The sequence below is a fragment of the Callospermophilus lateralis genome, chromosome 12, assembly GCF_048772815.1.
Source record: "Callospermophilus lateralis isolate mCalLat2 chromosome 12, mCalLat2.hap1, whole genome shotgun sequence".
Taxonomy (NCBI): Eukaryota; Metazoa; Chordata; class Mammalia; order Rodentia; family Sciuridae; genus Callospermophilus; species Callospermophilus lateralis.
Window position 1 is genome coordinate 30,891,098 of NC_135316.1, and position 14,744 is coordinate 30,905,841.

At 38.8% G+C, this 14,744-nt stretch overlaps 1 protein-coding gene across 1 annotated transcript in view; it reads right to left on the reverse strand.

Moving 5' to 3' along the window:
• Positions 1-6,892: 6,892 nt before the first annotated feature.
• Positions 6,893-14,744, reverse strand: part of LOC143411831 (phospholipid-transporting ATPase IB-like) — a 178,694-nt gene continuing 170,842 nt past the window's right edge. The window contains exons 35-36 of the mRNA XM_076872702.2: positions 14,623-14,711; positions 6,893-7,023 (exon numbers count right to left, since the gene is read on the reverse strand). Coding sequence (XP_076728817.2) covers positions 6,893-7,023; positions 14,623-14,711 — 220 coding nt within the window. The remainder of the gene's footprint in view (positions 7,024-14,622; positions 14,712-14,744) is intronic.

Here is a 14,744-nt window from a genome sequence, read left to right on the forward strand (position 1 = left end):
GTCATAACTTTAAATTATATTTTAAACTTCTGTTTCTGTTTCTTCAACTTTAGACTCTGACTCTTACTATATATATATTCTTATCTATTTTCCTCCTTCGGATCTATTCTTTCATTCTTTAAATGCCCTAGTGAGGACTGAAGCAAGGGACACCCTACTATTGAGCTACATCCCCATCCCTTTTTATTTTATTTTGACACAGCGTTTCACTAAGTTGCCCAGGCTGCCTTGGAATTCATGATCCTCCTGTCTCAGCCTCCTGAGTAGCTGGGATTATAGGCACGTTACCACCACACTTGGCTCTAATCTGTTCTGTTACTCATTGTTTTACATTCCAAGGCTGTTAAAATTTTTATTCTGGATTTTTTGTGCTTTGTTATAAACCAGGTCTCTATCCTGAAAACTAATGAATGATATTTACATTCTTTTTATTATGTATTTTTCCTGCGTGGCCAAGTAGTATCTTAAATTATCTTCTCTACAATTTTCTGTATTTAATTTTATTGAATTGTGTCTTCCTTAGTTAAACTATGACAAGCTTTGAAGACAAATATATTCTCTTTTTGTACCATGAACATTATACAACATTTTATTTCCTTCTTATGGTCGGTTTTCTTACAAGATCATAATGCGGGTGGGGATTGAGGTTTCCTGTGATTCTAATTGCCTTTTCCCCATGTTAATAAAGAAATCTTTGTCCTATCTTTAATGTATTTCCTATTGATCGTGTTACCTATTATATGAAATCTTCTGAATTCCTTAAGAGATTATTTTCAGGACATTAACACCTTCTGCTTTAATCTGGATTGGCTTTCTGTGGCAAAACCAAAGCTGGTGCATTTGCCACACTGCTTTTCTTTGGCACACACAAAGATGGTACCTCCTAGCGTTCTTATATCTAGGTGATATCGTGTGATTAATTTTAGCCTGTAGAATATGAACAGAAATGATGGATATCACTTCTGCCTCTAGTCTGTGAGAAATGTCCCACATATGATCTCTAGTATTTTTGTAATAGGTTTGTATCTTTGAGAAGCCACTTAAGAAAAGCCACCCAGGATCATGTATTTGAACTCTGAGAGTAATGAATGTTTTGTTTTTAGGAAGCTTTTAGTTATAGCAGTTAGATAATTCTAATAAGTTTCAAAATTAATACTGCAAATCGTACTGCAAACTAATACATGTAGCATTGCCATATCTTGCAAAATATTGCAAGAAATAGGAGTCCTCAGAGAGACATGACTAATTTGGTTAAGCAGAAATGAAAGAGAAGAGAGAATCCAAAGAATCAGAGTCTTCATGGACTAAAACTGCTTACCTCAGAGTGGTGAGAGATGGGATTTAAAAGGCTTTGATTGAAAGCACTTGGTGAGATTTCTCAGTTGCATGTAATGGGTAAACCTCATAATTATGAGCAGATTAACAGTGTGGTTTTCCCACTTAAACACAGATAATTTCATATTAGCCGCCCTAAAGAAGAGAGGCATGGGAGCTGGAATACAAAAAACAAAAAACAAACAAACAAAAAACCCATAAAACTGAAGCAGGTGTAAAATTCTCTCTCTAGGAGAGAATTTAGGTGTTCTTAAGAATTTAGAGAATGGGGCTGGGGATGTGGCTCAATCGGTAATGTGCTCACCTGGCATTCGCGGGGTGCTGGGTTCGATCCTCAGCACCACATAAAGAAAATAAAAATGTGTGTCCAGTGAAAAACTGAAAAATAAATATTAAAAAATTCTCTCTCTCTCTCTCCCCCCCCTTAAAAAAAAGAATTTGGAGAATTGAATTGTTTTGGAAAATAAAGTATGAAGAATTTATCCTGAGAAGTAGAGAAAATTGCTCTAGGAAAATAGTAAAGCTGAGTTAGAGACAAGAAATGGGAAGATAAAATTAGCTGCATTTACTGTTAGGAAGCTTAGTACCTTTATTTAGGTGACTAAATAAAAGATTATGTTAACAGCAAAAGTCAAAGGATTTATAATAATAAAATCACAAACCATTTTAAATTTCTGGTTTTACTGGATGTAAAATGGACTATGAGATTGATTTCAGCTGATCTAAATTGATCTGTTTTTAAAAAGTGCCTGATCAAAGCTTGAATTGTACTGATTAATGGTGTTTCTTTATAAGTGTGGGTTTGTGCCTGCTTGCCAGTCATGTTTATTGGCAATAGTAAGAGCAGCTATTTAAACCTTGTCTGAGTGAGACATCCCCAGAACCTGGAACCCTCTGCCATTGGGATTAGTTATGTACTAGAGTATATCTACGAGAACAAGCAGGGCATTTTGGACTCCCTGGTTCTGAGGTGTTCCATGCTCAAGATGGTGACTCCTGTGTTCCCACATAGCCCTTCCAGAGGGCTGTGGCCTCTGTGGACCTGCAGGTGTGAAGCAGTCTTTGAAAGTGAAAATGATGCACACCCTTACTTTAATGCAGTTGCTATAGTGTGTTCTTTTCCAGCAATGAACTGTAACTTTGTAAGCATTGCCATTTTGAGTTCTGTGCCTCATCAGCAATTGAACTCTAAGTGCTATCTATATTTAAGATGGCCAACTCATTCCAGGTTGTCTAAGAGGTTTTTGTTTGTTTGTTTTTGTTTGTTTGGGGTTTAGGAACAAAAGTTTCACGTTCCAGAAAACACCTTGGTTCTAGGCAAAATGGGACAGCTGGTCTTCTTATCATTTGCACAAACATAATTTGCCTTCTTACTCTCCCACTATTCTCAAATATTCAGAAAAAGTTGACTACTATAATTGTTTTGTGTTAGTGGGGTCTAAGGAAATCAAACGAAAAAAGCTGTGCTCCAAGCTGAGGTTAAGTGACAATGCAGAAAAGGAAATAGCAGTAAGAGACAAGATGAAAAAGATCAAGGATTTAGGTCAGGTGGGAAACTGGAGCTGAGATGAACATGAGAAATGGAAGAGCTGAGACTCCTCACAATAATTGGAGGAGGATTGGTGGATTTCCCACCATATTTTCTGTGGATTCTGGCAACTTTTTAGGTAAATATCAGAGGATGAAATGAGTGTGCAGCTGGAGGAGGTAAGAACACCCAGAATTACAACCAGGGAGCAGAGAAATGAGTACAGACCCTTCACTCCAGGGTCTAAGGGCAGAATACACTCTTGTGGACCTCCAATGAGCAGAAAAGATTGATAACATGAGTGGGTCTCTCTTGAGAGACATAGATGCCTGGGCATTACTGAGTCCTGTTGCTGGTGCCCAGGATGGATTTAGAAGGGCAGGAGCAGGTGAACCAGCATCTGGGTGCTTCTTCCCCTCCTCACTTGGCGTAGATATATTCTACTTGTTTGTCCTTTACAAAGGAGATTACAACTTGCTAAATATAAAATGACACATATGAGGAGGAAAGACTCATTTTTCTCAGAGATTTGGGTATTGTTTCATATAAAAGCAAACAAACAAAAATAGTTATCGAGTTGACTTTTCAAAATCCTTTCTGGGTTTATTATTCTATTTCAGAGATAAATTTGTTGGGGTTACAATGTCTTATTTTTCAACTTGGAAATCCAATAAACTTTGTAGTCCATAAAGGGAAAGTTAAAGATGTTTAGTAACTGGGGATTCCTTGATTCTGGTCCCTTTTCAGTAAATTTTGACTAAAATAATATATTTTCCAAAAGTGAGTTGCAAAAATATAAAAAGGACTGGCTATTAAATAAAGCCACTATTCATGTAAAACTAACACTAATCAAGATGTTGAACAGGATGGCACAGCGGTACACATCTGTAATCCCAGTGCTCAGGAGGCTGAGGCAGGAGGATTACAAGTTCAAAGTCAGCCTCAGCACTGAGTTCGATCCCCGGCACCACATAATAATACACAAATGAAATAAATGTGTTGTGTCTATCTACAACTAAAAAAAAAAAAAAAGTCAGCCTCAGCAACTTAGCAAGGCCCTAAGCAACTTAGGGTGACCCTGTCTTCAAATAAAAAATTTACAAAAGGGGAACCACTGGGGATATGGCTGAGTGGTTAAGCACCCTGAAACCAAAAAATGAAAGAAAGAAAGATGGGTAGGAAGGAAGGAAGGAAGGAAGGAGAAGAAAATAGTTTAGCATTTCTAAAAATGCTCACTAGTTAAATGCCATGTGACATAATGGCATGTAACTTGACAATATGACAGATGGAGAGTAAATAGTCCGCTCCTGAAAACATATTTTTTTCAGTGAAAAACAACCCATCTGGGTACATTATACTTCCTGGGTAAGTCTTCAGATCAATCAGTGACAACTGACATGGAAATATTGTTACCACAGTGGCATAAGTTTCCTCCCTAGGGAGGGGAGGAAGAGGCTAGGCCATAAGGCTTTCTGCTCTGATTCTGGCTTTCTGTTCAAATTGGTAGAAGAAGGGGTTAAAAGCCAGATTTGAAGGAAGACAGAAGAAATTTTATTATTTCAAAAGTTCCATTTCTGAAATACCTGAAAATTAGCAGAACTTTTAAAGAGGGGAGGCAGGGGAGAAGAGGCAGCTGCAGATTATTAAGAAAAAATGGGACATGTACATCTGCAGATTTACATGTCCCACTGCACAGGGCAGGGCAGGGGTGCATCACGACAAAAGTCTGAAAGGAGTTTATAGGCTTTGCCTCCTTCCTGAAGCCTCCTTATCACTTAAAAAGGAGTTGAGACTTCTGGGACCCATATTTTCCTAATTTGCAAGGGGATTGGAGCAGGGTCCAAATCCAGCCAGTTTTCAGTGATAAAGGGAAGTATATCATTTGTGCCTCTCAAAATAAATTTCAATATCAGTAACTATCATCAGTCCAGTGATTTTTTGGGGGCTGGCAAAAGATTCAACTTGACCTTAAAAAAAAAAAAAAGATTTGTGGGGCGGTGTATTATGCTTGCCTGGCATGTATGAGGTCCTGGATTCAATCCCTGACACTGAAGAAATACCTACTATTGAAATACCCACAAAAGTACCTTACCAAAGTTGGAAATCATATTTAACATGTAGGAAATATGGAAAGTATAAAAACAATGCTTAAATTTTCAGCATCCCAATATAATCATTGCCAACATCTCAAGGTATATTATTCCAGTCTTCTCTGATGTATTTATGGGTGTGTTAGGGAACAGACAGATGAAGATGGTAAAAACATGAGGTTAAGAGAATAATTCTACAAAATAGGCTCACTATGCTGACCCCCACATTCTTTCTTTTCCAAGAAGCAATTTATCTGCATCCCTGCCCAGCCTAAGTGGACAGGATGTTATATTCCTCAGCAAACTACCCATTAACTGCAGGAGAAATGCAGACCCAAGATAACGTCAATTGGAGGAACCCAGGTGTATTTTGTGACCTGATCCTGAAACTCTGGGAGATAAGAATTAGAATCAGTCAACATGGGCCAATGTGACTCACAGTTACTATGACAGTGGGGACTTGAAAGTGAGATGTCACCTTTATGTCAGTCAAAAGCCAAGAGGTGGACCTGGGTAGGACTCTCTGAAAATTTCTCTGGGATCCCCAATAAAACTGGTGTGCAAGACAGGCACATTGTCCCTCTTCTCTCTGAGAGAACCCATTCTCTTCCTTGAGTGTGTCCCCTTTCCCTTTTTCTATCCCTTCAATTAACTTTTCCTGTTATTCTGAGCAACATGTCTAAACTCTTTCTGACTTGATCGCAAGACTCAGGGTTTGAAGAGGGGGTCTTCATGCTGCCTCAGTTTCTCGGAAGATCCCAGCTCCATAAACAAAAACAAACCAATAGCCTTGCACATACTAGGCAAGTACTCTACCACTAAGCCACACCCCCAACCCTTTCTGAATTTTTTTTTCTACCAAGGTTTTCCTTATTACTTTATTTTCCTTCAAACAGGTATCAGGCTTTTTGGTTCATTTCCTTAGAGATGTCATTTTGGCAACACAAAAAGTAGAGGTAGCCTGCAACAACTTTTAAAAAGCAAAATAGGGTCTTGTAGAGAGGGCTGTCCCTGGACTAGAAAAGGGATTTGTGAGACATCTCTTCATTCTTTGGAGATGCCCTAGGAAAATGATGCATTCCAGGAGCATAATGTCTTTCCCAGGCATGTGAGAAAGACCACGGGCATGGGGGTTTCTAGTCTACTCAAAGGTTTCAGTTCCTCAAATCTACCATAGAAGCTTTCCAGAACTTCCAGGCCCGTAGGGACCTTGTATCTATGTGATGACCAATGTGAGCTGATGACAGAAGGCAGAGGGTGTCCTAAAGCTTGGTACCACGTGAGACCCTGGATGACTGGTACAGCCAAAGGCAGAGCTCCAAGAATTATTGAAGTTGAATTTCCTACTAGTCCTATTGGATGGGAGAATCAGAACGAGGATTATATATGAACCCAGTGATTTATAGAAAATAATGGAGTATCTAGTAGATTCTCATACACATGATTTTGAGGCCTGAGGCTTTGTGTGCATTTATTGAAATAAAAAATGTTGGGCAAATTTATACCAATAAAATGCAATGAAAGTGACAGGAAATATTTTATGCGTTGCTCCATGCCTTTAATGTGTGATTTCAAAATATGAACTTTCTGCATGGCTCCATATTTATTAGGCACAATAGCTTTGCTAGGCAACATGACATCTTCTACTCTCCCCACCCCCAACTTATACAAAGTTTAAATTTTGTTAAAATGTAATATGTTTAATTTTATACTTCAAACTAAACTGATAAATTATCTCACAGTCACAGAATATAATAAACATGTTGGGTAAAATATTGAAGAAAAATGAAGAAAAGCAAGCAAGCCCCCCCCCCAACCATTACTTATTCCCATGAATCAGTCAATATAAATAACAAACTCTAGTTGGGAATAGGAGTGCCAATTCACTCTGTCAGCTTCAGGGAAGGTTATGAGCACACAAAACACAATGATCTTGGTCTTAGAAAATTTCAGAAAAATCAGAACTTCTTTTTGAGATTCTTGAGTTTTCCATTTTAGCTGTGTCATAAGCACGAACTAGTTCTTCTTGAGTGACCACTGCTCCTTCTGTTTGGGAAAATGCATACCCATCTGGAAGGCAAAGACAGGAGAACCCTTTAGGAACATTAATGGCTGGTGAACATTCTGATGACAAACATCGAAACTCCAACTGGACTAGCAAGTCTCCACATTAGACAGAAAAAGGTGACCCATAGGATGAAGGTCTGATGGCAGAGCAGCTTGCAAACCCAGCTGTATTAGAATAACTTAGGAAGCCCTTGAAGCAATATCCCTTTCTGGGTCCACAGTTGATCTGGAAGTGGGGCTGGATGTATGTGTGTGTGTGTGTGTGTGTGTGTGTGTGTGTGTGTGTGTGTGTTTAACTAAGGATGAAACCCAGAACCTCATATATGATAGGCAAGTGCTGTACCAGTAAGATACATCTCCAGCCCCCTTAGTGTGGCTTTTGAAAGATTTCCCAAGGTTTCTGATGTGTATCATGTCCTACATAGCAACTGCTATTCTACAGGAAATGACCTGACTATGGCTATGTCACTCTTGCCATTTTAACCATCTATATCACTTGCTGAGGAGTGATTGCCACTTACATGGCTGAGACTAGACTGAACAACTCAAACAGTGGCCTCCCGGGTCCCAGATTCCCTTTTTCCATTGGCATTCAAGAGGAGAGGCCCTGCAAATGTCTGAATCTTGAGGAGGACACTTGTAACTGAAACCTAGAAAAGTAATTGATGAAGCTAAAATCATATTGGAAAACAACATATGATGTTAATATTAAATCTAGTAAAGAATCCATCATGCTGGACACATCCCTGTCTTAAAATTTGGCTGATTTAAATAAGTTTTCAAAGTGGTTTAATTAAGTTTAAATAAATAATGTCATTAGTAGAAATTCCCAGAAGAATTGATTCACTTATCAACACTATATTCCTTGGAGGACCAGTCTTATAATCATTTCTGAAAGTTAAGCTGGCACTCAATATAGAGAGCTAACAAGTATCACCGTCCTTCTTTAACTCTTGACCTTGATAGGGTAGACAGTAGATCTGTCACACAATACTGCATTCAGATGAAAAGACATGGAGCCCAGCAATCACTATTTCTATCCACATGTATCTAATGCTTATCATGTTGCTAATTAATGATAATGGATTTACTAGTGAGAAGTCATGATCTGTGAAAGAAAAATAAACTATAAATGGAACTTACATTACCTACTAATCAGCAGGATTTTAAATGAAATGTCTCTGTGTGCAAGTAAGGGCAAATGGCTCACAACCTTCTCTGTATATTAGAATCACCCAGGGAGCCAAGAAAACTGCATGTATTCTGCCTAAACATTAGAACAGTGGTTCTCTGCCTTGTATGTATACCAAAATTTACCAGGTGATGCCTGGTTCCATCTCCAGAGGTCTGATTTAGTGAGTCTGTGTGAGGACCAGGAACTGGCATTTCTAAGAACTTCGCAGGGGACACTTCTATTGCTGTTTTCAGGACTATTAAGTTTGGCCTACAGCTGCCTCCATACATTTTGTGTTTGCCTGAAAGGCTCTTACTTAGGAAACTTCAACCTAACTTGATGTGTATAAACTATAACCTATTCTTGTAATATGTACCAAAGTCTCAGCCAGTTTCAAGCAGCCAACTGTTCAAACCAAGTTCAAATAAGACAGAGTTGTAACCAATTGGGCAGCTCTGATTCACTTCCATTTTCTGTTTGTCACTTCCTTTTCTTTGGCTATAAATATAACCTGCCCAAGTGGTGAAAGAGGCATTCTGAACATTTTTGGTTCTGACTGATGTGCTATTCTGGAATCTCAAATAGAGACAACTAAATTCTGCAAAGATTTAAGATTTGTTGCAATTTGTCTTTTAATAGGACTATGCATGGAGAACTACTGCTTTAGGTCAGTGTAATCACCATCTCTGGTTGGATATTGGTATTAATATTTCCCAAGCCCTGAGGATTCCCTCCTTCCTTCTTTCCTTTCTTTCTCCTTTCCCATTTCAGGAAAATTCAATTACAATCTTCAGGTGGAAATTTGGAGTTGTAAAAAAACCCATACTGGTGCTTCCTGTATAACCATGGATGGTATGAATGGTTCTGAGGAAATATCAGTGGATGTCTTTTGGAAAGCAGACAGGACAGTACCTGTAAGTGGCAGGAAAACCCTGAGAAAAGTTACCAAAGCTTTCATCAGCCTCCGTCTCTGAATCAAAGCCCCATGCTGAATCAGGCCTGCAAACAACCACAGGTGGAAATACCCCATCTCTTTATTTTTAAATGTTCTAACCATAAATGCATGGATGGACAGATTTTAAAAATACCCATCTCAATGGAAGACCATTTCAAATGGTCTCCCCACTCAAAATGAATAAACCAAACCTCTCTTTTTGAAAGGCCAATTTTCCTATCAGATTTATTGAGCTAAGATCTTCAAGGAGTTGGAGGACTCCCGATGGATTTGGCCTAGGGAAAAGGTTTCACCTTGGTCCCCCCCAAAAATGGTATGCATACATTGTACTTTCTGGGAACTGATGAGGTTTTTCAGCTACATAGCCCTGGCGCAGGCTCTGAATGATGTTTGGGAATTTGTCAGCATTTATATGCTAGTGGTATATTGTGCTTTCTTTCTTATTCCTAATAAATACAGTATTTACTTTTGAAATTAGTAAAACTAGTAAACTTTTGAATTTTTCCTAAGAGGTACCCCAAACTATATAAATTTCTGGTCTCACCAAACCTAGACCTGGATGGGCACAGTGGCAACTAACTGTGTAATCCTAGTGACTGGGAAGAATGAGGTAGGAGAATTGCAAGTTCGAGGCCAGACTTGGCAATTTAGCAAGATCTTATCTCAAAATAAAATAAAAAGGCCTGAGGATGTAGTTCAGCCATAGAGTACCCAGTACTGAAAACAAACAAACAAACCCCCAAACCAACTAAATCTGGATCAGCCATTATTCAGAGGCCACGTGTATCCTTTAGAAAGCTGGTCTGGTCTCCCTTTTCCCAACACTCCCTCTGAAGAATGGAAGAACAGAAACCCAGGCAACTGATCTCCAACTTCCCAGCCTGAGAGAGGAATGATCTGCTCACCAGGTTCTGCCTGATGAACATTTAACCACCATTTGCATCCAAATGGGGGTCTCTGAGGAAGCCCCCAGCTCTTTGCATTCCCCACTTTCCTTCATCTTTCAGGAAGCCCTGACTGCCAGGAAGTCAAGATGGTGACCTGAAGGAAGTACTGCAAGGCCCAACCCCTGGACTTTCCTTGGCTGTCTTCCTAAAGAGCCACTGACAGAATCTGGGGAAGGAATGAAAAGGAGGAAGGGCAGAAGAGAAAGAGGTGGGGAATTTTCAAATGATTTCATTCCTTTAACCTGGTAAAACATTTAGCAGATTTCATTATTAACCATGCCATTTTTCATTATTTTGATATAATTGTCTCATTTAATTCACTTTATTATAAATTTGGGAGTCTAATAATTTTTTTTTTTTAAAAAAAAAAAGGTCAGAATTTGAGCTAGGCACCATGTAATCCCAGCAGTTTGGGAGGCTGAGGCAGGAGTATCGTGAATTCAAAACCAGCTTCAGCAATTTAGGGAGGCCCTAAGCAACTCAGTGAGACCCTGTCTCTCAATAAAATATTAAAAAATAGGGCTGGGGATGTGGCTCAGTAATTAAGCATCCCTGGGTTCAAATTCCTGGTACAAAAAAAAAAAAGTCAGAATTGTCTATCTTGAGAAAGAGCTGATATATTACAATTAACAGAAAGTTCCCCTTCTGTTTCTTATTTGAATTGCTGAGAACACTGCACAATTCAAGTTATTATTTTGGTATTCAGCAGAAAAATATACAAGACCTAAAAAAACACAAATTGGCTGAAAGACTTCACCTCAAGCAGTAAGTGACAATGTGGGTAGAGGAAACATCTTAGAATCTCTTGTAGTCTTAAAGAAATGTCTAACCTTCCAACAGTATTTTCTATTTCAATATTAAAAAATGAGTCATAAAATTATTTTTATAATGAATGCTTCTTTAAAAGGAACAGAATACATATATTCTGTTTCACATATGCATTCAATGATATTTTGAGGTCTTTCACATTCTTGGTATTATAAAAAGTTTTGTAGTGGTTTTAAGACTGTACGATTCTTGGATAAAGCATTTATTTGTCTATTTGAATCCAGGTATCTACAGTCTCTTTCATTCCATGCCACCTCTAGTGATCCTAATAGCATAGAATACCAAAAGGACAGAGACAGGGAAGCTCAGAGATGATAATTAACTTGCCTAACATCCCATGGCCAGTTGAGTGGCAGAACATCTATATGATTTCCATGTCTCAGCTCTAGAATTTAACATATTCCACTCTGAATTCTACCAGTTGCTAGTTTTAGAATCTAGGGCCAATGACTTAACCTTGCTTAGCCACCATATCCTCCTCTGGAAATGCAGTTTCAGTCAGTTATTTTGTCATTCAACAAGTATCTGACAATCACCTTCACATAGTGGTTCCCAAGATATAATGCAATGGCCAAGTGTTCAACAGAAGGCCAAGTGCACAGTAAGTGCTTAATAAGTATTAATTCCATTTTACCATATTTATAGTTTACATTGAGAGAGAGAAAGAGAGATGGAATGGGTTTCTGTTAGTATGTATAATTCAGCTTGACCTATTAACTAATAAATTATTTCATTTATTCAACAAAACTTTTGTTAAGCATCTACTGCGTACCAGGTGTCCTTCTACTTGCTTGGAGTAAACCAGTGAAGAAAACAAAGATTCTTGCTCTTATGAAGCTTACATTTTGTCAATAAAGACAGATAATAAGCCAGGACATAATAAAAAGTCAATCATATGGTACCTAAAAGGATAATAAAGAGCTATTAACTAAACAGAAGATAAACTGGAAACATGGTCGGGTTGGGTGGCAATAGAGTGGTCAGGGTAGGCTTCATTGAGAAGGTAATATTTAGGCAAAGACTTGAAGAAAGTGAAGGGATGAGTGTGCAGATATATAAGGGATTAGCAGTGGAGGCACAGGGAATAGCCAGTGCCAAGGCTCTCCAGCAGGAGTATACCTGGTATGCCACGAGAAGAATACAAAGGCCAGAGTGAATGAGGGAGGAAAAAGAAAAGGTGATGATAACACCAGGAAAGTAACAGGGCCCAAATCAAGTAAATCTTTGTTGATCATTTTAAGGATTTGGACTTTGTTATGGTCTGGAGATGAGGTGTCACCCAAAAGCTCCTGTGTTAAAGCAGAAATGTTCAGAGGTGAAGTGATTGGATTGTGGGCGCTGTAACATTATCAGTCCATCCTAGTTTAAACAGACTGGGTAGTAACTGTAGGCAGGTGGGGGCTTGGCTGGAGGAGGGGGGGTCACTGAGGACATGACCTGAAAGGGTTCACTTTCCCTATGGCCCATTTCCCCTTCTCTCTCTGTTTCCTGACCCCACCATAAGATGAGCAGCTTTCCTCCACTGGGCCCTTCCACCTATGTGCTGCCTCACTTTGGGCCCAGAGTAATGGAGTCAACCATCTATGAGAGAAAAAAGAAAAATTAAAAATGGCATCAAGGGTTTTGACCTGAGCAATGGGAAGTGTGAAGTTACCATCAACTGAGATGGGCAAATCTTGGATGGAACAATCTTAGTGGAAGAGGAAACCAGGTGTTCACTTTAGACATGTGAAGTTTGAAATATCTATTAGATAACCAAATGGGTATGTTGAATGGATAGTTGGATATTTGAATTTGGGATTTGGGGGAACGATGTGTACTGGACATATAAATTTGGGAGTTATCAACATATAAATGGCATTTAAATCCTGAGATGAGATTAGATCATCAGTTGAGTGAATATAGACAGAGAAAATCTTAAGAATTAAACCATGGAACATCCAAATATTTAGAGACTAGAGGGAAAAGGAAGAAACCAGTCAAGGAGCATCCTACAAGGTAGGAGGAAACCCAAAGGGTATAGTACACTAGAAACCATGTAAAGAAATAGTCCAAGGAGGGCCAAGCAGCTTATGGTACACTGGCTTCTTTTCAGCTTGAGGAGTGAGAATGGACTACAAAAGGTTCAGTGGTGGCCTAAACCAGAGCACTATCAGTTGAGTGGCAGGAGTGAAATTCTGAGCAGAATGGGTGTTAAGAGAGAAGAGAAATTTGATGCAATGGCTACAGATCATTTTTATCAAAAACTTTTGTTGCAGTGGAAGGCCATGAAATGAAACCAAAGCTAATGGTTAACATATGGCCAAGAGAACGTTCTACTTTGTAAGACAATCTACTGTGTGTGCTGGTGAGAATCTGTGGAAACAGATAGGACGGCCAACCAGGCGCATGGATACAGCTGGCAAGTAAGGTCTGATGAGAACCCAGGGAAGGCCACCTCTCATCCTATGTTCTTAGGACAGTAGAAATCAAGGTCCTCAGTTGGGAATGAAGATGGGAGAGACATTAACTCCAGTCCTTAAAATGTCTACTCTGGTATATGTTTTCTTATCCTGGTTCATTTCTATGTCCCATTATTGCTCAGCTTTCCCCTGCCCCCCAGATCTCTAGTGAGAAGCAGGAAAGCAAAGGGGTGGGCATGGGATAGGCTGAAGAAGTAGTGTATGAGCATGTGTGAGCTTGCATGTGCCCTGAATCATCCAAGAGGCAAACAATAGAAAATTTTAAAAAATACAATAAGAGAACCTAGAATTTTAAAATTTCAGTGAATGCCTTTGTCCAAAAAGGGGCAATTGGGTCTCATTCCCAACAAATACCACAACTTGTTTCCTCCTTGTTCCTTTTGTTTGATTTGTTTTTGTTCCCAATATAGCATTCAGCATTAATATTGCCAAATGAAGGTCACATAGGATCCAAATCTTCCATTCAGGCAATTTTAGATGGATTTCTTATTAAGAGAAGGGGAAGTGAAAAAGTTTTTTTCATGCCTAATGGAGCTGTGCTAACTTTGTACCAATGAAGGGTATGTAAAGTTTCTTTGGGTAAAAGTTATTAGGTACTATCGTCAGTTTTATCTTTAAAATGGTATAATGGGAATCTGTTGGAGAATCTTGAAAACTTTAGGATTTACATTTAAGGATTTTACGTTTTAGGAACAAGAGATCTGGAATAATTTTTTTTCAACTTGCTCATGACTTAGGCTAAACACATTAACTTCTGAAATCCAATTGAGCTCTCTTTTCCTGTAAGAACTATCTTTGGAAAAAAAAAAGATAATAGTTCAGGCACTTTCCATTTATTTCTTATAATTGTGATAAATACACATAACATAAAGTTTACCATCTTAACCGTTCCTAAATGCATAATTCTGTGGCATTATGTACATTCACATTGCTGTAAGCCATCATCACCATCTGTCCCCAGAACTATTTTCACTTTGAAACTCTGTGCCTAGTAGGCACTGACTCCCCATTCCTGCTCATCAGTCCCTGACAACCTTCATTCTACTTTCTGTCTCTATGAATTTGGTGATTCAAGGTGCCTCATAAGGGAATTCATACAGCATTTTGGCCTTTTATATTATGCTTATTTCACATAGCACAATGTCCTCAAGTAGAATGACCTGACTTTTAATTCCTCACCCGTCTCGTGGACAGACAGTTTCAGCACCATGATCCATTTTACGGTGAGTTACTTACGTGGGGCACTTAGATCAACAGAATCATCCCGGAAGAAAATCTCACAGGGCTGTGTACTAAAGGACACTGCGAGACTTGCTGCTGTCATCCTGGGAGTAAATCAAATACAGCCTGGCATTAAT